This window comes from Daphnia pulex, chromosome 1, assembly GCF_021134715.1.
Source record: "Daphnia pulex isolate KAP4 chromosome 1, ASM2113471v1".
Lineage (NCBI taxonomy): Eukaryota > Metazoa > Arthropoda > Branchiopoda > Diplostraca > Daphniidae > Daphnia > Daphnia pulex.
The window spans coordinates 3,325,849-3,351,152 of record NC_060017.1 but is presented as its reverse complement, the minus strand read 5'-3'; the positions used below and the strand labels follow the sequence as shown (position 1 = coordinate 3,351,152).

Below are 25,304 nucleotides of genomic sequence, written 5' to 3'. Positions count from 1 at the left end.
CACAGAAAAGTTGAATCCACCAGGAGGGATAGGTAAAAGGGAGTCCTCGTGAATACACCCACACTCGCATGGGTGTACACGAGGACATTTAAAGAAATAGGAATTGAAGAAATCCTTAACTCGGTCGACACTGGAAGCTTCTGCAATGAAACGGGATGCTCAGATGCTGTTTATCTAAATAAAAAATTTGAACAATGAGTTACGAAAAAAAATATTTACAGAAACAATAACAAGCAAGGAAAAGTTGAAAATAAAACAGCAGTTGTAAACCAAGGGTATAATCCAATTGTTAATAAACAGGAGAATTAAAGGTTCCCATGCCAAAATAGGCCTACACTGCATTCATGCAAGTCATGCCTCATTACAAAATCTGGCAGGTCACTTGCAGGTCAATAAAAGTAACGAAAATTATTACCTAAGCGATGACACTGTGATTGTTGCTGATGACAGGAGGTCATCAGGCAAATCATATGACTGGAGTCCTAGCACAAGCAAAACTGCTGTTACGATGGCTGGCTCAGGCCCCAAATCTGCACAGAGAAAAAGGTTACAATATAGTGCAAACAATCTGCCATGCCGCAAGGGGATAAATAATGCTAGCAGGAAAGTAACAATTCAAGAACTTGGAACAAGTTTTATTCTTTTATGTAAGCTCCTAGTCATCCCATTTTTATTCTGAGTATATTTACCTGCCAAACAGCATGGAGTGGAGAGCATTAATGGAAAGCTGCGACACTATAAATGACATAACGATAACCACTTTTTTGTAATCTATTTTGTGCATCCATGTCCAAATCTCAAAAAGTGATCGTTCCGTTTTTCTATGAAATCTTATTATATTAGTCTCCTTTTCGAAACTTGTCTTTAATGCTTGAGTAGGCCTACTTGTGTTGTTGTAACGATAACGAATAGCAGACGACACTAAACGTCTAATTAGCAATACTTAGATATCGATTAGAATTTATAAATCGCCCCCCCTTAAATTAAAACTGCAAAAAAGGATAAAAAAAGTTTTCTCCCCCGCGCTCGATGCTGAACGCTGAACGGGATTATTTTTTATTTTCGCAAATCGTTCGAAAAACCGGTCTTAATAACACCCCCCAGGACCCCCTTGGAAGTTAAGAGGGAATAACGTTCTCCGCCTTATATACAGCGCGGACATATACATGTGAACGTGATTGGATGCCACCAATTATCACGTTGAACTTGGAATATCTATTTTTAAAAATCGTCCAATGTGGTCATTCAAGTCATGCGCCTGTTACAAACAAATCCGTCCATTTGGATTCACAGTCGCTCCCTTTTGTTGGACAATTTTAGATAGCTGCTTTGCTCTCACAGCAGAGTTCGTCGATTCAGTCTCCTCATTAACAACAAAAATGAGCTATAGATAACATCAGCTCTGAATGAACACGTCTCACACTGTTCATGTCCATTTTTAAACCAAAAAATGAAAATCAGTCCGTGTAGGCCACGGAATAAATGATTTCGTATAAATTACCGCGTGATATGATTGCGTATAATACACAAAGAGCGTCATCTACGTCCACACTATAAAAGTTGTGAATTTGTCCGTCTCGTATACATAATGGGCCAAAATAAAAAAAGCAAAGAGAAATTGATGCGTGAAACAACTTGGAGGGGAGCAAGTGTAGTGGAAGAAGAGAACGACGCCCGGGCACGCGACCGGAACGTGCTACCCTTCGCTCCGCTATCGGCATCCATCCTCAATGGACTCTACATATATATAGTATATACCCCCTCTCCCCCTATATACTGTAGAGTAGTACAGTGCCGAAAATATATCCACAAGCACAGAACGCAGTGTATTCCCAGCACCCCATCATCACTTGGGTAAGTTCTTTGGCACTAGTCTGCAGCAGCAGCAGCAGCTCTTCTCCCGGTCTTGACGAGCCAGCAGCATACAGCATCAGCTTGGACATATTAGTCTAATTAGGAGTGGAGCATGACGCTCTGAAACCGAGACTGGTGCTGTTGCCAGTCCACGCTCCTTCCTACATCTTTTCGAGCTCTCTTCCGTCCTCCCCCTCCTTCCCTTTTCACGTATGATGCGTGTAACATTGCGACTGACTACTCTGGTGAGGATGGAGTTGCCCTTCTCCGTATAGAGGCCCTCCAGCGACAGTCTGGCCATCCATCCGTTGGGAGAATATATAGAAGAAACACAACAACAACAACAAAAAACAGACGGTATTAATGTTGCTCCGAGCAAAGTATATATATATTTTTTTTTCCCTATCAACATGTTGTGTATATAATTGTATACGCCTATATACATTACGATCTGTAAATACGATCCGAAGGTCCGGCCGGACTGTCTCTGTAAGAGATCTTGAAGATGTGATACGCCCTATTGTCTAGATTACGTCATTACGTTGAAGACACGTAGAGAAGTGCACAAGGGGAAAAAAGGTAAAATGATTGACATAACTATAAGAAGGACTCAATGCAAAGACAGGAACGTTTATTGTTTCATCATAAAAAGCGTCACCTGAAAATGACGATGATGATGACATGTGTTGATTTCCCGACGGCGAGTTTTATAGGATATGCTGAAAACATCGCAACAGCAGCCATCGTGGTTAGGAAATTCGTGTATAAATTAATGTAAGCTCGCCTTAACACAAATTCCATAGAATTCCAACCAAAAAAGGACTTTTCATTCAAAAACATGAAAAACTGGAGGGGGGTATATAGAAAACAATAAAACCAAACTAAAGTGAAAAACAGGAAAAACAAAAAACATATCGATTGTTATTCTTTTAGAATCACAAACGAATTGAAATAAAATCCAAAACAATTTCGCGTGTCGTCATCATCATATCCGAGCGAAACGTGAATTGAAATTTCAAATAATAATATTTAAAAAAATGGGTAAAAAGGGGGGATCGGATTATGCTGCTGAATGACAATAATAATAATACATCAACGCTATTACACACTGACGCCGTTATAGTACAAAAGTCTTTATGTCGATAAATAAAGAAGTGAATTAGCGGCGCGTTGGTTGACGATGTTATAACACAGGTCCTATATTTAACGCGGAACAAAAAACTGAAACAAGAACATGTTCAAAAAGATGAAAAAGAAATTAAAAGAAAAATGACGAATGACAAGACAATCAAACCCAACAGCAACAGCACCAAAAAATTGAGAGAGTGTCTATACACAGACACATGTGGGACACTAGTCGACTTTTGTTTAAAAAATCGCGCGTCTCTGTATAATAGTTAAACGTATACTTTTGTTGTACGCTATATAGTAACTGTCTATAGGTATCGTCGTGTATAGGTTGAGAGGGGGAGAGGGAGCAGAAAGTCTACTCTACTAATAGGTAGATAGTTTGTGTATAGTGTTGTGTGTTGTGTGTTTTGTGTGGCTATTTCTAGTACAGATCACTGAAGACTAAATTGGAGCTGGCATCTTCGTTGGAGACGGCCGACGAGTGGGTCATTCCGCCGGCGCTTCCCGGCGGAGTCAACTCACCGAGGGAGGCCGAAACGCGGTGATGCGACTGTTGAGGCTGTTGGTGCTGGTGCTGCTGCTGGTGCTGGTGCTGATGATGATGATGAGGGTGCTGCTGCTGCTGCTGCTGCTGTTGTTGTTGTTGTTCGAGCTGCGACGAAGACGACGACGCCGACGCTGTCAGGAGGTCGCCATCTTTGATCGAAGACGTTCCGCCAGCCCCTCCTCCGCCTCCGCCCACTCCGCCTCCTCCGCCACTGCCGCCGCCATCTTGCTGTCGCATTATGTTGCGGCGCCATTTCGCTCGGGCGTTCTGGAACCAAACCTGGTGGGCCCACCATTCACGAATCAGATTCGGTTAGGAAAAAAAAAGAAAATCAAGGAACATCAAATCCCCCCCAACCCGCGTATAGACGTAGCGCATCAGTTTTACAACGCAACAATAATACAATGTTCTTGATGTTATCTAGCAGAATCTATAGAGCTTTTGTTACAGCCGAGACTTGTGCAAAGATAGAGCTTATATATATTGGACTATGAGATTCCCAACTTTTTTCTATATAGGAACTAATAATAGACTGTTCAAGATGCTCTTGTTAGACAGAAAAGCTCGAGCTATTCTCTATTTCATATAGTTGAGATCCCAAAATAAAGGGAACAAGATATACGGTATCTATCTGTTTTATAGTTTTTTAAATCAAGAAATCAATCGTCGTTTTCACCTGGAGTACGCGTTTCGAGAGTCCCGTCTTCTGGGCCAGCTGCTTGAGATCTTTGGCATCCGGATTCTGATTGATGGCGAAGTAGGACTTCATGGTTCGTAGTTGGTGGTGTTTGAAGGACGTCCGCATCCGCTTTGTCCTCTGTTGCTGCTGCTGTTGTTGAGACGAAGATCCGCCCCCGCCGCCTCCTCCGCTGGCGCTTCCGTTCGTCCCCGAACTGTCGTACACCATCCCCTCCATTGACGACAAATCCGCACTGGAGCCCAGCATATCTGCTCAGGGGGAGAAACACACACAGCCGAAGGCAAAGTGGTCAACATTTAGACGAAATGAAATGAATGAAATCGTTCAGCTATCTGTAATTGGCATTGATTTGTTCAATTCAAAAAGTCATCGATTTCAAGTGGACGCAAGGAGTGTAAACAGGAATCAAATCCTATACACGCACACGCGCTTCAATAGATCTGACGGCGCATGATGAATGACGTTGTTGCATGCGCTGATTATCTCACGATTGAATCGAAACTGCACAGATTCGACGAGTGGATGTATTATAGTTTCGATATCTTTTATATGTTGCGACTGCCGATCGATGTAGTTGGAGAACTTGGTCAGAAAAGGAGTTGCCTATAGACGACGCATATTGTGGGGACTTTTTGACGGAGGTTGGACCGAAAAGGTCACAAACAGGAGCCACTTAAAGAGAGAGGATACGATAGAGATGCACACACACACAAAAAAAAGGGTGGGGGGTTCTTATCAGTTGGGAACTTGAAAGGATCGGCATCACCTGTGTGTATGCCATCCATCGGTGGACCGCACAAGTTTCTTATTCCGACGTATACATATCAACAAGGAATCGCAAATTCGCCACTGGCCTCTCCTCCTTCTTTTAATGGATTTTTCTAATCGGACAACGGGTATACGTGTATACGCTGTCCGTGTATCGCTATAATCCCATCATTCCAACATGCTGGAAAAACCGAATTGATCCCAGACTGGAGATACTACGCGCATATAAGCCCGTTGGGGGCTATGCACCGTTTAGAGCTTAAACGGATTTCCCTTGCTTTACTTTTGTTTCTCCATCTACAAAAAGGAAATTTTAAAAGGGAGGAAACACGGAGCCAATGACACCTGAATCGTTCAGATCGCCCTGTGAGGTCCGCGCAGAAAATTGGACTCCTTTCACCTGTACACACAACGGGCCAACTGGCAATTCCAGCCCAATGGATATCAAAGTTGGTGGGATTATTACAACTAAAGCCAAAGTTTGGAAAAGAGCGCCGGTGCATATTCTATTATTGTATAGGACGGCGTTACCTAGGTGACATGGACACTCTCGATCGACCATCCGGAAGAGTAGAAAGAAAAGCCACGTGTCGTAAAGATAACCGCAGCAGTTCGTCAATGCGTCGGTGGTGATGACCGATCGAGTTGCCGCCACGACGAACACGTCAGAGAAACGGAACAATCCAGCGATGGAAACTGGAAAGGGTCCAAGTCTCCGAGGGGGGTCTCAGCAGTTCGTTTATATTCTAGATATAATATGACCCCCCTCTGCTGTATTATCTATCTCCAGGTTGCCCAATTCCATGAAACGCCTCCTTATATTATTCTACCTCCGCTCCTCATTATCGAAGAGTCGCTATGTTCCACCCCGACATACTGGGCGAGGTGATCATCTATTGTGTGTGTATAGATGCTGGCCGGATTGGCAGACAGAGAAAAGGCGACGGTTAATGATTGCGTTTCGCCCAGCAAAACCCCGTCATCAGTGACTCTACATTATAGGGTGGGCTCTCCAGCATGGATGGATGTATACGGATGGATGGATTTAGAGCTGTTGATAGTTAAAGCAGGTGTTGCTCACCTGCAGAGCACCCCGTCGCGATCTACCGATGGGGGGTTGTTCGCTCAGAGGGAGACGAACAAAATAACCAGAAAAATAAAAGGCAAAAGAGATTTGACAGATTAATCTCTATACAACAGACAGCCTTGGATGATTTGTACGTATACTTTCTAGGCCTGCTGCACCCCCTCCGTGCTATTGTTTTGTATAATGGGATCCATCATCTCTAACTTAATACACATCCGATTACATTTACCCAATCAAATGCGTCTCTACATCCTCCTCTAGTAAACATAGGGCGCAGTTCAAATGACGTTTTGAATAACGGATTAAGGTGTACTAATTCCCTGTAACATCAGCTAAGAAAAATACAATTACGTTTGTGTATATGTTTTTACATCCCATCCCTTTTCGTGTGTTATAGCGTCTGAGCCCGAGAGATGCGTTATCGATTTTCATCGTCATAAGCGAATGGGAGAATGGGCCTCGCCCTCTCCACACATCCTTCTTCTTCTTCTTCTCCTCAACCTCCCCATTTTGGTGGTTTTTCACATCAGCAGCCGAGTCTGAGCGAGAGAGAGAGAGAGTTCACTCTCTGGCGTCTATTTTCCCGTTCGCATCTATGCACCGTGCAGCACTCGGTTGTGGATCGATCGACGCAAGAGAGTCAAAACGGCGTGTAATGCGATACGTCTGCTGCTGTCGCTCCTGGTGGAATAAGGACGGGTGGGAAATTCTCCTCCTCTTCACCCGCGCCCATCGCTTGGCTACACACACGTAGTATAGACGAGGAGGAGGCAGGCAGCCTCACGTTAGAATCGTTATATAATTCAACTACTATAACTACATGTGTGTACTATACTACGGTGGATATATACGCAGCAGCGGTTGAGGTTCCGCCAGTGAAAGATGATGCGCCACGCAAAGGAGATTTCCCTGTAGTCTGCTCAGACATTATTTTGTATTCTTTTTCCTCTTTTTTCGCCCTAGATTTTCATTTTGTTGATTTAACCGATGGCCATTTTTCGGTAGCAAATTGCGTTGATCCTGAAGAAAATCCCGAGGATGACGGACGCGGCCCATAATGGGGTCGCGTGCCGGTTTGATTCCCCCCCGTTTCCCCCCGCCTGCGTTGCGCATCGACTTTATATAGGAAACAGTTGCCGGCGATTAGAATCAATTTGTACAGTATAGTATGCACTGTCGAGAATTGTCCCTGCCTTTTTTCTATCAATTTGTATATCGTTGCTCTTATTTTGGAGCGACGCGCAATGGCGTGGCGGATTATAAAATATACGCTCGTGAGGATTAGAGAGTCTTCTGCTGGGTACGCACCGACGCCATCGGACAGCACCAAGGGTCTTGCCCTTTTTCTTTTTGAGTCCCGTGTGAGCGCGCTGAATCCGTGAAAGATGAGAGTACACTACACACGTCGGTGTACGGCTCCCGATTTCTTGCAACTCGCAATCCGCCTGATATTAGCTGAAGCTCGTTTCTCTTTTCACAGGAGAAATCCGACAGGCCAATTAGAAGTCGGTTGCCAAAGTCTGATGGTCATTGCTAGACGCACCCAACATATACATAAGCCATAAGCGCATACTATACTATACGTGCACCAATAAGACATTTGAAAGTCGCTATTCGACGACTAAGCTTTTTCTTTAATCTCAGCTCCCTAGCTGTTTGGCATTTTAGACAACATTAGGTATAGGCCTGAGTTTATCGAATAGCAAGTCAAATATTCTTAGGAAAAACAAAAAAATAAGGGCTATTTGATTTAATGCTGGTCAAAAAGTACGTATATACTATTTGCTGGACAGAGACTATGTGTGTACTATATGGTTCACGTGTGAAAGGGGAGAAATGAGCCGGAGAGGCGCCAGATATTCGAAGCCCGGCTGACCCCGAACACGCGACCTCTTTTCAACTGTGGAACTCTCAGCAGCAGCACAACTCTCTTTTTCTCTCCCAGCAGTCACACAGTCCAGCGAGAGATGAAGGTTCTTTTTATTTTCCATATACTATCCCTCGACTGTGTCTCTATCTGCTAACGCGGAGTGGACATATAATGTAAAGCGGAAGAGAGACGCCATGGTGTGGATATCGGAGAGGGGCTGGCCAAAAAGCGCGGAACCCGCACTGTGATAAACAGACGGGACGGGATAGAGAAAGTGAAATAGAGAGGTGATAACCTTTCAATTAACAGGTTGGGGTTTTGATTGAATCAAATCCGTTCGGCCTTGGACGAGTCATTGATCGATGGGCTAATGACATCAAGGACGCCAAAAGCATCGGTGTCCTATTCTCACCCATGTTTGCCTGTTGCTGAACTGCAAATGCGGGAGAACATGTAATCAACGTCATAGACCATCGATCCCTCGGCTGAGGGTTGGCCGGGATATTTGGATTGGGAAACGAGCGCATCAGCGCGTTGCCTTGGACGGACGTCAGCACAACACAGTCAGAAGGCCACGGGAGTGCGGCAGGACGAACGAGCCACACGCGCTCCCAATTATACGCGGCGCTATACGCGTCTAGAGCGAGAGGAGTCGACATTACTGGGCAATGACATCCCGAAAAAAGTCTCAACATTTTAGACTTCTTCCCAAATAAGAAAGAAGTGGCTTTTTGACTTTCGCTTACTATTTTAAGTGACTTGAAATGAGGGAGACGAGAAGAACTGGTGGTGGGGGCCTTTTGGGGTGAGAGGAGCGCGAGCGCCTCATGTTGGACCGCAGAGACCTCGCCAGTTGGGCGCTGATGGATGGATGGATGAATGACCTGAGCGTCGTGTTTTTCTGGGGGTCCCCTTGACAGTCCTTAAAGGTCAGAGCCTACACTTCTTGTCTCAACATTCACTCACTGCGTCATGCAATATACAAGGTCTATATACAGCCCCCCTCTTCCAGCTTCCACTAAAACGCACCAAGTTCCCCAAAGTTCTTCTTCTTCATTTTCAGATTCTCTCGTGAACTTGCAGACTAAACAGGGCCAGCCGTATGTACATTGGCATTCTCTCAAAAGAGAATGGCACAGCACAAGGTTAGAGATGGGGAGGCACATCACATGGTAAAGGAGGGGCGGGGAGGAGGAGGGAGGTCGTTAAGAAAAGTACGCGTTTTGACTCGACCTGTCAAACTGTCATCACTTGCGACAACTCTCTGAAGGATATATTTCTTTTTTTCTTCCACCCTCCTGATTTCTTAGTTTGGCTTCAACTTGCATAATAATAATGGGCGCGTAGGAGGAAAAGGCTGGCGACCAATGAGTCAACGCGCCCGGTTTCTACGCTTTACAACTCAATATATGGCGAGCGCTATTCTATACACCCGCTGAAATCGTTCCGAGAAAATTGTACTTGGGGGTCTTAATGACCACGACGACCCATCAGAACGGTCGTGACTTTTGATGTTTCGATTTCAAGAGTAGCATATCGCAATGATAACTAAAAGTCAATATTGAATGACGGGAAATTCAATCAATTCTATTCAACCGGACCATAAAGATCGAATGCTCTTTCAAGGCAAATGAATCGACATTGGGTCATTCCCGATTGAAAGTGGCGATAAGTCAATAACAACTCGAAAAATAAATGAGAAGAAACGATAATTGATAGTCAAATATACATAGGGGATAGCAGACCATGTAGGATATCGGAGCTATTTTCAATCTCGAACCAGTATAAAAATTTCGGTTCCAAGTCGTGGATGGATGGATGGCTCTGGGGTTGCGTATTTATTAGTTCTGTTTGTCGTCGACGCGGCCGGGCCAGCAGGGCAGCACGCGAGACAAGCGGGCACAGGTGCTGCTGTGACAGCGTGTCGACCTCATCTACCTTTAGAAATCTATCAGCATGGCAGCCCCGTTCAATTATTTGAAGGATAGATATCCAGACAGAGAGAAAAGGTGGACTCGAGTGATGCGTAGTACGTGTTTCTAAGAGCTTCGGGCTGTGGGTTCTTATCCAACATCCTTTGACTACGGTCCACTCGCCGATTTTTGGACTTTTTTTTGTTTTAAGTGGCCGATTGCGAAAGCTACGTGAAAAGACGTCCGCTGATATAAATCATAACCAGGCGATGCATAATGCGCCGAAGTAATTCCCCCTCGAAACCACTCACAAAAAAGGGGGGAAATGGGCGCAATTAATCGTCGATAAGATCGTTGACACTGTTCGTTAATATTCGTTCGTTTGATTTCTTTCTTTCTGATTGTTATATGCCCCTTTCTTTTTTTTATAATTTTTCTTTAGGATCCACACGCAGATTTTGCGTCAGCTGATTGATGAGCCGATCATTGAAATGGATGGCCAGTAACGAACCTTGTGTTTGTTTCGGCATCGTCAAACCAGTTTCCAACTCTCATGTTGGAATATGGAAATGAATTCCACCTGCGTTGGATGTCGTCGTGACATAGGCCCTCCTCCCCTCACGATTGCCTCCACCGAGCTGTCACGCATGTCCCCGTATACGCGTTTGATAAACATTGGCAGTTGCCCGTTGGCCGCCGCTTACGAAACGCATGAAATAAAAGCCCGCGAATAAAATTTGAAAAATTTGAAACTAACCGATTCCGGCAGTGAGTTGTCTGAGATTGGCCGCGTTCAGGTGTTGTTGCTGGCCCAGGATGGTCGAATCGGAATGATTGCCCGTCGACCCGCCGCCGCCGCCGCCACCACCGCCGTTGTTGTTGTTGTTGTTGTTATTGTTGTTGCTGGAATGGACGAGAGCCGCCGCTGCCGCAACTGCTGCCGCCGCCGGAGGAATCTTTCGCTTCCGGGGCCGTCCTTTCTGAACACTGTGATGATGGCCCAACGAGCCGGACCCGGGCGAATTGCCACCCAAGCCGCCGTTGCCCAGTCCTCCGCTCGACGACAGTGACGGGAAGAAACTCGAAACGGCCGATCCGCTTCCACCCAGACAGCGCTGGAAATCGTTGGCCGACGGATTGTGGAGGTAGTCCTGTCCGCCAGCGGCCACGCTTCCGCCAAAGATGCTGGGACGCAATCCGGACGGATAGGACGAATCGTTGACCGGATCAACGCCCGATGAGGAGAGGATATTGATCATGTGCTGGCTGGGGCTGACCGATTCCGGCGGCATCAAATGCGAGTGATGGAAGCCGGACGGCGGCAAGAGCCCGTGGTGTGGTCCGCAAGACGAGAGATCGCACGGGCCGTCGGGAGTGCCCATCAGTCCGTTGTTGTTGCCTTGCGTCGGGTGATGGTGAGACATGAGGAGGCCGTGCTGATGCGATTGGTGAGATGACGTCAGCGTCGCTGGATGCTGGAGCATCTCGTAGTGAAGTCGACAGTAGACGATTCCGTCTCGCATCCCGAAAATGTCACCTTTGGCCAGCGGCTGCCCATTCAGAAACAAAAAAAAAAAAATGTTGAAATACAACTTGATTGCGCAATGTTGCATATTGTTTATACCTGGTTGCAGGCGGCGCAAGTGAAGCAGGCCAGGTGGAAGACGGCGTCGCGGGCTCTCATGACCAGTTCGTTGGATCCTAGCGGCAGACAGCAGCGATTGCAACGTCTCACGCCGAACAATCTGCCGTTACGAATAGAAAAAAGACAAAAGAAGAGAACAAGAAAGTCATGAGCCATGCAGATATATTTTTTTGATGGATTGCTGGAATTTCTTTGTTGTCTTTTTGGCGATAGCTGTGCAAATATCAACGTGACTGCCGGGGCCAAATTCTTCCCCTCCCCCCTATATGAATAAATCATGAGTGGGAGAATGGGAATTAGGGCGGCTACTGGAACACCACACACCTGAACTGGACGTCTGACGGGCCACGACCAAAAAATATGGAAAGAATCAGGTGACAACAAGGTGACACGCTCATTACGAATTCCCTACGCTCGACATCCCGCACTGTTATCCCGTTTTCTGACGCAACTGACAGCTCGACCATTGGACACAAAAACAATAAACAGCAGCGGACAGAGACTGCTGCTGCTGGCCGTGACGGGCGAGCATCCCCTGCAAAGTGCAACACGCAAACCCGCCCAGCATTTGGTCTATTTCCCACATCAGCCACAAAGCCACATGGGAAATGTGGCGTGGAGAGACAACCTGGTAACAATCTTCATCGGTGGCGATGCCTTTAAACACTACGCAGCTTACTATATTATTATTAGTATGACGCAATAACGCGGCTAGGCCTCTTTTTTTTACCAGCCATGGCTCCTTCCCTATTCCGACCCAAATTTTGAAATGCACACGACGAACTGGAAAAAATGATTTCATTTCAAGGTCGATTTGGAAAGGCTTGCGGAAGGCCGGATCGAATATCACCCCGTTTTATTTTATTATTATTTGTGTGTGTGTGTGTGATGGTGTTGGTGAGTTTGTTTATGAATTGCATTTGATTTTATTTTTAACATCAGCTGCATGATGGAGAACGTGACCTCCAACACGATACTCTCGGATGGTTTTACGAATGATTTATTCCCCTCCCGCGCGAGAGAGCTTCTTCTTTTCTTGTACGGATGATAAGCGAACGACACGAGCTGATGACCCGCGATAACTGAATTACAGCAAAAATATTGTTTATGGTGTGGGTCATGGGTGGTTACTCTTGTTTTATTTCCCCTTTTTTTTTACACTGGGCAGCCGGTTGTTGTTCCAGTAGTATATCCGCCCGTCTAAATTAGACATTAAAAAGATTACTGTTCCCGGCATATAGGCCTGAATCGATCCTTTTATTTGGCTATAATTTGATCCTCTCGTATACTCAAACGATCAAATCGTTAAGAGCCATCAATCAATCACCCCCCAAAAAATGCTAACGAATTCAGATCGCTGCTGCTACTAACACAGATGTATAGTCTAAACAAATTGACGATTCAAATCTGGGTTAACCGTTAACTACGTATATATTAATGGCAAATGAAAATTTCGTCCCATGACTTTTCTGCGCTCGCTCGTTATTTCCACGACGAAAAGGAAACCATTGAACTTTGTAACTTGGGTGACGTGAATCTAAAGTTCAATCCTGCTGCTGCTGCTCTGATACACACGTCCTATAAACATGTCCCGAGGGAATTTTAGAAGCTGTAGACTGCTGTGATGATGTCGTGTTACGAGCAAAAGTGAAAGTCTAATTTCAGCATGCGGCGTGAGCGAGTAAAAGGAGGGCTTGGGACGAGGAGGCAGGGATAACACATATGACACACAGCACACACAGCACACGCTTATGTATATACCTGTAGTAATCGTCACGGCAGTAGATTCGTGACTGGCGGGAGAAGCAGGACAGGGCCGTGTCCAGCGGCCGTCGGCACTCTCCGCACCTGAGGCACTCGCTGTGCCAGGCCCGTTCGACGGCCACCAAATAGTAGCGGTCGGTGATTTTGAATCCGCAGCCGCCGCACAGAGTCGTCGGCGACGGCGAGTGATGCTCGCTGCCGACGATGCCGCCCATAGTTCCGCCGCCCATTCCGCCGCCGCCGGACGAGGCCGTGGCGGCCGCCACTGAATTGGAGAGCAACTGATGCATACTGGTGCCGGAAGAGGATTCGTGTTTGATTGTCACTGCCGTGGCCTGTTGATCGTCGCCGGCCGTCTCAGTTGACATCACCGGCATGGTGGCCGGCCCGCCGATAAATCACGCCCGATTTCCCCCCCACTCACTTTTTTCACCGCCCAATAATCAAACGGACGACTCCCGGCGCCTCTCACCTTGAATCCCGCGATTCCTATCTCAAGTATTTCTATTCACACCCAACGACGATCTGGCGCACTCACTTTTCTTCTTCTTCCTGCCCGTCTCTCTCTAAACGAGATAGGATCTAAACACACAAGGGGGGGCCCGGAGTTGCGTGTGCTGGCGTGAGTCACGACGCCCAGCCGAAGCCAACGAAGATGCTGCTGGCGACGCGTCTATTAAGCCTATACCACATCAGCCGACTGCTGTCGAAGAATGAAGATCCCGCTTCGGATCTCTCTGCTCCTTCACCTTTTTCCTTTTTGCCCTCCGCTCACTGCGTGTTGTGCCACTGCACTGCTCCTGTCGGTTGACCGAAACTCCGCCTACGACGCCCGACTCTGCTGCATAAGAGAGAGAGAGAGAAGGGGGGAGGAAGAACGGTTGTGAGGGTCGCCCAGGAACGCGCCTTCTCCGCCTGCTCTCCGACCCGATTGTTGTTTACCGGATCGCGTCTCGACAACAGCACCACCGCACACACACAACACGCCCAGCCCACGAAAAAGCAAAGATGTTGCTCACTACTTGTCCTTTTTCCCTTTTACTTTTTTTTTCTCCGCGTGCGTGTTTTTCTCGAAACGAGGCGGGCGGATGAGAGAGAGAGTCGGGATGGCGGGTGGGTGGGTGGGGAGGAGACCGCTCTCTGTCCTGTGCGCCGAAGTTGAAATGCGCCGAAGGAAGGTCGCGAGAAGGCGGTGTTGCGATGAACAGCTGAGAGCGACGATGGTCTGCTGCCCGGCTATCAGTTTTGCCTCTCTCTCCAATGTACAGAAGGCAATAAGCTATTCGATCTTGTTTTTCTTTTCTTGATACAAAAGTGTTGTTCCCTTATTTTCTGTCAATTTTTTTCGCTGGTGAACTTTGATTTTATATACAGAGGTCTGCCGGCGGGGGAGGAACAAACTCAAACGACCGTCTACAAGGACTGTAACCTCCTAAGCTCTTTGACGGCGACGCCATCATCCGACTCGTTCCGTATTTCTTGTCTTTTTTTTTCTTTTTTTTTTGTTTCGTTTGTACAGTTGGTAGCTCTTCCGCGGTCGGGAACGCGTGCGCGCGTGCGTACATCATTCAATATGTCGCCAGAGCGTGCTGTTGCCTTGTCTCCTTCAGTTCCCTCCATTCTCCGAGTAATAGGAAGGAAGGAAGGAAGTAGAGGGAGAAAGAGGGCGGACTAGGCCATTGGATGTAAGTTAAAATGGCCGAGCAAAAGGGCGGGGTCTAGGGCGAGAAGGGTGGAGCTTGCCGCCCATTGGTCGGCCATCAACAGTGACGTCACAGTTGAAGCTTCCGCGTCGTCCACATGCTGGGCAGAGGCAGCGGGTTCGCTTTCCCGCGCGGTGCCTCACACGGTCCCGCGACGCCGACACGTCAACTTCTCGTCAGCGCTCGACCCGCCCGTTTCACTTATATAATCCTCCGATTCACGTTAGAGAGGGCTAGAAACTAGAATGATTTCTTACGGTCCTTTTAGTCTTTCAAACCCAAGTGACCTATTCGATAAAGGCCAGCAGCAGCGTATTATAGAATTGCTCCGTTTTGACAGTGCCCCTTCGACGATTCGATTGACGTATGCAAATTGTAATTCGATACAGTGTCCGACTGACGTCATTCTCAAACTATTTGATGCGTCTTTTGTGTCTAAGTCTTGTGCTCTCTTTTTATTAATATTTTTTTTAGACATTCAAATTGTACAGATGGCAAAAAGTTACTATTGAGCAATTCCAAGACAAACGTCAGAGTCGATTTGCGATTGACGCGGAACGGCTGGAATTTGTGCCGATCGTGCCGCCGCGCGGAATACGTCAAAAACGGTTCGTGACTCAATGACCGAAAATATACTCCCGCAATTTTTTTTCCCGATAGGTTTTTGTTTTTTTTATTTTCGGCGGTCTTTTATCGAAGGAGATCATCTTCGAGGACAAATGGTCTCAAGACAGGCGAAAGGCCTTGTCTCGACAAATGACGGACGACGTCACACGTTTTATTCAAAAGAAAAAAAAAAGTCAAACTGGACGATGGACAGAACTGGAATAAATCCAAATGAAGAAAAATCGGACATGTCTTTGCGTACGACAGAACAATTAACCTGTCAAAAAAAAGGGTCGACCCAGTTTTATGTATGAACGAGCCGCTTCCTCTCATTTCAGTGTCCACTTTTAAATCTATTGAAACGTTATTTTATTACGTAAGTGCATTTGAATCAAAAACGACATTTTCATGTTGTGCCAGAAATCTCAACTTAATATTCTTTCTTAATGGATTTGTTTTCTTTCTTTGTTTTCCCCTCGGTCCAACCCCCCATCAAGCGAATTTAGTCTTATTTATTGTTTTGGAGATGAGAGAAGGGTCCGGCGGCTAATGAAGAACAAAACCGCCGTCGGCTTGTGTAGATGCGTGTGTGTTTATACACATCGAAACAACACAAATGAATATATGTGTAGAGTATAGTTAGGATAGGCAAAGGAGGAACCTCATCAACGGCATCATTAACTAATAGGAGTGCCCAGCTCGTTGGTTTTTTAAAAAGAGCCCAACACTATTAGGTGCGTATCAGTAGGCCAGCATGCACAGGCCTAAAGATGTTATTGCTTGTCTCGGACGACGATGGGCTAGAGTTTGAAGACCGCCCGGGAAGTTGAAAAACCAGTCCGTTCGCTCCTATAAGGGAATGAAATAATTTTGTTTTTTCCTTTTTTATATATGAAACTATTTATACGGTATAGGTGAATTTAAAAATAAAACGATCAGATCAACCCTCAACTTTCCCTTTTTTTTCTTCTAGTCGAGTACCCTTTTGATTTATTTTTCATATGAATGGCCCTGGCTTTTTATTTTATTTTCGTTTTTATATGAAGGCGAATCAAAAAGATTTGCACTCAACTGCTGTATTTATACATTGCAGCAGCTGGATTACGCAACGGCGACGAGTCCTTGATGATCCATAAGCAATTAAAGCTGCGTCAAAATGTAACGCTCTTTAGATGGTTGCCGTTGCGGTCGGGTGATGGTATCGCGTATTGGCGTCGCGTCCACTAATCATAATTGGCCGACCACCGTTTTTACGCGCAAATGCAAACAGAAGCGCGAAACACTATTTATATACATGAAACGTCCCTCGGACTCGCAGAGTGTTTATGAGGTAATTCAATATTATTCCGCGTCCCGAAATAGTATACTAATGAGAAAGATTACATTGAACATAAAAGCGCAAAAATAAAAACTGTCGTAATAACTCTATACATTAGAGCAGCCCAGACGCCAAAGTCGATCAAAGAGATGGGACGGCCCTATCAAAAATCGAACGGGAACGACAATAAGCGTTATTGCGTCACAGATGGTCCCACTGCACACCCAACAGAGTGGGCATTCAAAAATAGGAGGGCAATCAGAAGCAAGAAGAAAACGGGAGAGAGAAACTGTCGACGTTTTTCAAGGGAGGCGGTGGTTTGCGGGTACAGAGTGCGTGTCCGTGACAGCTCGAACAAGGAGCAGCAGCAGCCCGCCGACTGTATAGCGGTAGAACGCAGAGAATAAGGACAGAAAAAAGAGAGACAGAAAGTCGAGACAACATTGAAAGAGAGAGAGAGAGCGCACACTGCTGCATGGGCCGGCCCCCTTCTGGGGGCTAAGCGGTCGAGTCCCAGCGTGAGTCCCGCGGTCAAAGCTGCCGCCACGTCCCTCCCTGATGTTTCTGGTTCGTCACATATCAACAACAGCCGTGCAATATCATCCGCTCGAGTCAACTGCAGAAGAGTGCGGCAACCGAATGAAAAAAAAATAAAAACGAAAAAATGCCGTCCAGCAGCAGCGTGTGTTTGGAACTTTTCCGTGCCGTAGGCGGTTGAATGAAGCGTTTAAAAAATTTCCCTTTTTAAAAAAAAAGAAAAAATATGTGTAACATAAGAATAATAATAAATATACAGTGCGCACTCACACCCGTTTTCAACGTCATCTCTCTTTTTTGAAGGGAAAATGTTGGTTAACTTACACCCCCGGAAAAACACCAGAAGAGGATAAAAATAACATTGCCTGTGTGAAAATGAGAAGGCGGCTGAAGAAAAAAAAGAAAAGTGAAGAAGAACGAGGAATTATTATACTGTGTACTTTTTACACATTTTACTCGGTGAATGCTGGTGGTGATGGTGGCGGGCGGAGTTGATTGTATAGAACGAGGCTTGTAGCTGTCCTTCACACCGAAACCACGTCGGCCTGCAGTATCAAGTGTCACTTGCTCACTCGACCCAGACGCTTGATACACTCTCGACACCTTATAAGACTTTAGAGCTTCGAGTATACACCATATAGACACACACATACACACACGCCAAAAAAGATTCATTTCTGACACTATTGCGCATTCCATTTTTCTGGAACTCTGGGGAAAAATAAAAACAAGTTGGTGGGACTTTGAATACAAATAAAGACGTATTCCGAAAATATTTTTGTAGACAAGCGAATAACATCAAATCGGAATGAATGGCGTGATTCGTCTGGAGGTCATAGAGTCTGCCCGTCATATATTTCCATATTTCCTAATACATAATATCTACCGTCTACTCACTCTGCTGCGTTCCCCGTCATTTCCTTTCCAATGGTTTCTGATCCGTGACGGCAAATTTGGCGATGCAATCACGGTGGGAAAGAAATGGAGAGCGAGAACAACGCCAAAAGAAATAAAAGGGTGGATTATATATAAAGACCATGTATAGAGCTGCCGCGGTTCCAACAATCATATCGGCTAATTGTGGTACTATACTACTATATACAACTCGATCGTAGATACGCGAAAGATCAAATAGAATCAGGAAAGAAAAGGGCGAGCGAATATAATAGACGGGAGGGAAAAAAGAGATGCCAAGGGTATCATTTTCACCCCCTTCTCTCACAGTCTATATCTCCTAGTACATATAACTCTTTTCCCCACAGCTCAGTGTTAGAGTCTGTGATATATACAACATATTATACAGTGTATAGAGGAGTCAGGTAACGCTCACCCAATCTCTTTAATAACAGCCCGTATAAAATGTTCACTTGACTCAATTCAAAAGCACAACTTACCCCCCTCTATATCATCATTCAGACTCTCTCCCTATATCAAACTCCCCGCTTTTATCGAAAAATAGTAAATATTCCTTCAAGGGGGGAGTGGATGGGCCTGGCTGGATAGAAAAAGGGACTTTACTTTTTTTTTTTTTTATCTCCATGAATTGAATTATTATGATGATGATTTTGATGTATATAACTGATGACGGCCAACGATTCGTCTGATGATTCGGCATAATTTGCTCGATTCAACCAGCGTCTCTTTTCACAAGCTCGGCAACACTTTGATTCCGCGTCTGCTATTATGCGCAAGTTATGCGCGTTTTTCAAATAGAAATGCGAGATACAAGTCCTGGGCCCCGATTCTCTGAGCTATAACTGAGAATCATACAAGAGGAGAAGAAGAAGAAGAAGAAGAAAAGAGCTGCTGCTGCTGCTGCTGTGGAATGCGGCTTACAGAATTCTTCTTCTATTTATTTACAAGGAAATCAATGGAGCACGGCACCAGCACGGAGAAGCCTTACATTTGTATTATACGTGTGTAGACGGTATATATACTGGTATCTGTATAGATTTCGAGAGAGTAGAAAAATTAAAAAAAAAGGTAAAAAAAAAAAACCTGGAAGGAATAGAAGAAGAAGAAGAATAGGTGAGTCAAGTTTCCCAGGGAATCACGGCTAGTTCCATCGGTGATTAATGGATCCGGATCTTCTCTCCACTCACTCACTCTCCGCTTTCGAATGAGATATCTAGTCGTATTAGATTTGTTGTTTTCCCATTTTTTTCCCCTCTCCGTCCTCTTTACTTTTTTCTTTCACTTTTTCTTCTCATTTTTTGACAAGATTATTCGGGACTCTGGCCAGACGAAAAAAAAAAAAAGAAGCTCGCCGAACCGAAAGACAAAATTTCCCAAAAGAAAAAGAAAAAAGAAAGTCATGACGACAAAGAAGTGAAACCGGTACATGTATACTGACCGATGTTCTGTTCTTTTTTCTTCTCCTTCTTCTTCTATCCTCCAGACATTTTATTCCATGCACTGCGCAGTGTACAGAGGAAGGACACTGGACCGCTCCTTTTATGATTTCATCGATTTCTTGCTTCTCTTCTTCTTCGTCTTCTTCTTTTGTATTCAAATCAGTGATTCATGAAAAGGTCAAGACTCGAGATAGAACCAGAGCAGTCAGGGAGATGACACTTTGCATAACTCCCAGAATGAAAAACCTTTTAAGACAAATGACATTTCACCAAAAAAAAAAGACGTAGGCTAAAATGTAAATGTTTTTTTCTTTCTTCCTTTTAATAATTCATCGCAAAGCGAAATTTCCATTATAGGCCAGAAAGATTTAAAAGGGCAGAAACGAGAGTGAAAACTTTGTTGGGGGGAGAAAGGAGCAACGGGTACGCGAAAGCGCATTATGGAAGCAATCATGAGCCAGAGAGAGAGAGAGACTGGATGTATAAATAAATCTCGTCGGAATCGTGATTTGTGTTGTCAATGGAGTCTGGTGTTGAGTTACCGGCAGTTTTCTCCTTGTAGAAAAGTAGAAGAAGAAGAAGAAGAGCACAGCAGGGGGTGGCAACTTCACTCGGAAATGCATCCGTCCAGGTCACGTGACTCCCTTTTTCTTCCCCCTTCAACTTTTTGGGGGAAAAAAAGAAAAATCCTAATTCTATTCTCTTTTTTTTTTGTTTTGGCGAGACACTGACTGCATGCTATATAGTGCTTTAGCCTAATATGCATCAATTATTTCGAATGTTGTATACCCCGTTGTATATCTCCGCCCTATAGCTCGCCCCCTCTTTAAAAGTTATACATGTTAACAGAGTGGAAGATCAAGCCGAAGAATGAAAAAAAAGAGTTTCCAGGGAGGAATGCGATACGAGAGGTACGCAGACGAGTTTGCTGCGATCATGTGCCAAAACTTTCAAATCATCATCCTCGAAAATGAAAATTTAATACCAGTTGCCATTTATTCCATTCGCCATCATTGTAATGAAAATATTTTTATTACGTTATTAGATATGTCTGGAATGAAGGCGAACGAGAAAATTGTAAAAAAAAAAACAAAAAAACAGTTGAACCGGGGGAAGAAAAAAAACCTCAAAAAGTTGCCCAATACACGGAGAATGAAAATGTTACACGATTCCATCCAAACACATGTGAATCGTATTTTTCCATGTGAGTGACGAGGAGAGTGGTGTGCAGGTGCCGGCGTTTGTTTTTTCTCACAGTTCTCACGGCTGCGAACGGATGATCGCCCGGATCGATAAGCATATAGTTGCTACACAGCAGTATAGAGTGGTCATCGTATAAAACAAAAAAAGAAAGGAAAAACTCGAATCAATAACAAGTTGACTGGCCAAATACATCAGACGATGTTGACTCGCGAGACACGGGAGTGACGAGTCATTCCGATCATTCCAGAACACGACCCCATTTATGAAATAGTTGTCAAAAGGAGAAATCAAAACAAATAAGAGCTCGGCAGAGACTATACAAGCGCAACTGATTACGGCCCAGAATTTTTATGTAACTCGCCGTCTTATTCTCTATATATCGACCTCGTCCTAGAAGGTAGAAAAAATCAAAAAAAGATATCTCTGTTTTCATTGACCGAAAGCGAGAGGACCCCCGAATGATGACGACTCCGTGTTCAAGCCGCGCCGCCTTTTTCTTCCTCAAGACAAGAACAGAAAACCCCAAAGTAGTCGACTAAAGTGGCTGTATGGCAGCCCTCGTGATCTGCTTTCTTATCTCTGTTTTTCTCATTTTTCATTTTGCTTTTGAGGAGAAAAATCAAAGACGCAGAGAGAGAACATAAGCGCGGGGGATATAGACGCATCTCGAAAAAGGACATGTGTGTGACGTAATAAGTGACGGTGGTCCATGTCAAACTCGTTGTTTATTGTTCTCCCCGCCGATGTCACTGCGAAATGTATTCATCACACAGCAGCTATAGCTTCGGCTCTCTGCTGGTTTCGGCGGTTGGCAGCAGCAGCAGCCGACGATGAATAATCAAACCTTATACACAAAAGTCGGTTCCATCTGCGGTCTCCTTTGTTGTTACACCAGCGGTAAAAAAACATCGAGAATAAGAAATCAAAGTATAGCCTAGAGTGTACACTCTGTGTGCGATATAAAGCGCAAATTTGCATAGACGCACCGAATGTCCCCGAAGAAGGCCAGCAGCAGCGAGACTCGCCAAACCGAAATCGAGAACTGGTCTTTGTTGTGTTCTTGTTTTTTTCTTCTTCTTTTGAGCGTTCCATCAATGTTTAATTCATTTCCCCCTTTTTTTTGGCGGAACTTGATGTTTTATTCAGCGCATTTCTTTCAAAGTTTCTTATTGAACGTCGTTTCTTAGAACTCGCACACACACTCTTTTGCCCGCCCACCGATAAAAGGTCGACACACTCTTGGCGCGCACGGGTACTGCACTGCTGGTGTCTGATGTTGGTGACTGTCGCCGTCAATGTTTATTTTTAGGGATTTATTTTTGTCTAATTGTGCGGCGGTGAAATCGACCACCATGTCAATAGCTATAGCCATATAATACACGATTCTTTGGATTTTGAGTTTTTTGTTTTTGGCCACGTAGACGCCCCCGCCCTAAAAACACACAACACTGAACAAGCCACAAAGACCGGTGGTTTCTTCTGTTATGGTAATCGTGTTGCACGATAATTACTAACGAGAAAATGCCGGTGTGGCTCTTGAGATAGACTTTGCACAAGTGTTTAAAATAAAAAAAAAAATTTTTAAATTGATTGTTGACCCGCAGACAAAGTTGTGAGGTATATAAAACATGCCTGATGTGCAGTCGCTCTGCAAATGAGTTATTTAATTCAGCCTGACTGAGAAAAACAAAAACGACAAGATAAAACAGTTCCAGTCAAAGGCCTAGCTCAGGAATAATCGTACTTCGTAACGTTTTATGACCATTACGCCGCCAAATCGCACCAAATAGTCAAAAGGAAGAATAGGAGAGACATTTGTCCTACCTTTAAGCCCGGGAAATCCACAGCCAGTCAGCCAGGCATCCACAAGTGCATCATCCATCCGCAGAAAAGTTGAATGACGGAAAAAGGGCGTCCTCGTGAATACACCCACACTCACATGGGCATACACGAGGACAGAAATTTTCCCAATCAAACTGGATATTGTTTAAATCTAAACAAAAATAAAAAAATGAGTTACAAAAAAAATATTGCAGAGACAACAAATAAGGAAAAGTTAGAAAGAAGACAGTGGGTAACCTCATTGTTAATCAACCGTAATCTTTACTTAAGGTTGACATGTATAATACCCTTTTATCAAGTTTCAGGCACCATTGAAATATACGTCAGGTCACAAAAGTACAAAAATCATTACCCAATTGATGATGCTGAGATGGCTGGTGATGACGGTCAGCATAAAAACTTGCACATCTTTGTTTTCAACGGCTGGCAAAAGTGGACCTGAAATCTGCACAAAGGTATAAAAGGTTACATAGAGCAAAAAACTCTACCAATAACAAGCATACATGATAAATGCTATTCACTGTAGTCGGCACCAACATTTCACATATTTGAATCCGGTTCAACTCTTTTGTACAAGCTCCCAAAATCATTCCAATCGTATTCTTAGTATTATTCAATTGAGAAATAGCATGGAGTGGAGAGCATGGCCGGGAGTCACTGGCTCACGACACCCAAAAAGTTCACACGACGACCACATTTTATTTGTTCGCTATTTCTCTTGCAGCCTACACGTTTCTATCAAACCAGTGATCCGTTCAGTTTTCTATGATAAAAAATATTGAAAACTGAAACTTTGTCTCTTTCTTAATTCCTCTCGTTTTGCTTTTTCGAAACTGTGAAAAACGAAAGCCTCAAAGCAGACTGCAGACGACACAAATATTTTAATTAACCACGATTATTAAGTATCGATTTTCAAAATTCGCCCTCCCCGCCTTCACCACCCGCCAAATTCAAAAGAAAATCAACCCCTTCCCTACCGAACCGCTAAAAACGATAACAGCGGTTTGATCGCCAGCGCTCAAGATCCGCTGGAAACATCGGGATTATTTATATCAAATTTTTTGTTTCGACAAGTTTCATCAAGCCCACGGACAAGATCCGAGTAAAAATTCGCAAGAAGCCCGCAAATTGTTCGAAAAATTGGTTATGAAGACTCCTCATAACACCCCCAGGACCCTCTTGGAAGCCAGAGAGAATCAAGGGATTATATGCAGTGTAACAGATGAACGCACCGATCATCAAGAAGTGGAAATCATAAATAGATAATTATATAGTCGCTTTTTCTATATGTAGGCTATACAATCAAATGACAAAAGGCTTAAAACGTTCCCCACCGCAAATTTGAAAGAGATTTTTATTATTTCTTGTTGCGTTGCGCATAATTAATGATCTGTTCAGGCTCCTCTTTTGTTTGCGTGTCAACCTCTCCAAAGTGTAACAGATGTCTTGGGAGTGAACTATATATGCAATTTGCATAATGCCAATAAGTCTCGCGTCATTCGGCGAACATCATTGACGGTTTGCCGCTGTACTCTCTTTTCTTCTTTTCCTATTTTAATAAATTTTAAACCATTTCGCTGCCGTGTGGTCTCGCGACCCCCCATGTATTCATCCACATTATACCCCAGGCTCCGCGATCTCCCGTTCACTTTGACGTCAACTCCTATGTCCCAACCGCGAGAGCTCTATCCTCTCCATTCGAACACACGTTTCCCTATTTGACACATATGTGGGCCTGACCTTTTTGGCTTTTCTTCTTCTTTGAATTCGAGCCTAGACGACCTTTTCGTCGATGGCGTGACCACACCACACACTCTCGATTTTGGTGCTATCCTTTTTGTTTTTAAAATAAACAGCCAGATTGAATTTATCTTGGTAAAATTCCTGACCAACTTCAACCACTGCGGATCTCAACATCCACGCGAAATTGGAAGTGGAAATGACATGTGGAAGTGGTTTAGGTTTTTGTTCCCTCACGACTGTTATTACTCGACTCCTTGTTTAAGTGAGGAAGACACGAGAAAGATGTTCGTTCGGTGACTTGTCGTGAAAACGACTCAATGATTTATAAGTGATATGTTACGAGCCATTTCCTCTGTAAATCACCTCTTTTTTGGGAGGACGTGACAAACAAAAAAAGGGGGAGAAAAAGGGGATCGCATTCCTCACGCGCCGCTAGTATTTCCCGACGCCGTTTTGTCATCTTTCGAGTGCAACCCATTCATTTTTCATACTTTCCCGCCGTCTATTTTATTTTTGTTTCCTCCACCGCATCTTCACTCTAGTCCGCCCGGAATGTCCGGGTGGGAGCTCGTTGCATCCCAAATTTAGTTTGTTTTTCTCCCAACTCCTTCCGGACTCTGTGCTGCTGGGTGCTGGGTGTTGTGTACAGGATCTCGTCTCTTTCTCACGTCCCGAGTGTTTTGATATTTCTCACTCAGCGATGGCACGTCACGCGCATT

The 25,304-nt window shown here is 44.7% G+C and overlaps 1 protein-coding gene and 1 long non-coding RNA gene across 2 annotated transcripts; both read right to left on the bottom strand.

Moving 5' to 3' along the window:
• Nucleotides 1–2,464: 2,464 nt before the first annotated feature.
• On the bottom strand, nucleotides 2,465–14,588 carry LOC124195548 (homeotic protein deformed-like). The gene is made up of 5 exons (XM_046590031.1): nucleotides 13,277–14,588; nucleotides 11,495–11,615; nucleotides 10,628–11,420; nucleotides 4,209–4,480; nucleotides 2,465–3,811 (listed from the first exon to the last, which is right to left on the bottom strand). Exons 1-5 carry the CDS (start codon nucleotides 13,654–13,656, stop codon nucleotides 3,407–3,409), a joined length of 1,971 nt encoding a protein of 656 aa, XP_046445987.1. The 5' UTR covers nucleotides 13,657–14,588; the 3' UTR covers nucleotides 2,465–3,406.
• Nucleotides 14,589–18,235: 3,647 nt separating this feature from the next.
• LOC124195546 lies at nucleotides 18,236–23,681 on the bottom strand. Its single transcript, XR_006875267.1, has 4 exons — nucleotides 23,346–23,681; nucleotides 23,195–23,287; nucleotides 22,825–22,993; nucleotides 18,236–21,104 (listed from the first exon to the last, which is right to left on the bottom strand). It is a non-coding gene; the product is annotated as an uncharacterized LOC124195546 (long non-coding RNA).
• Nucleotides 23,682–25,304: the final 1,623 nt, after the last annotated feature.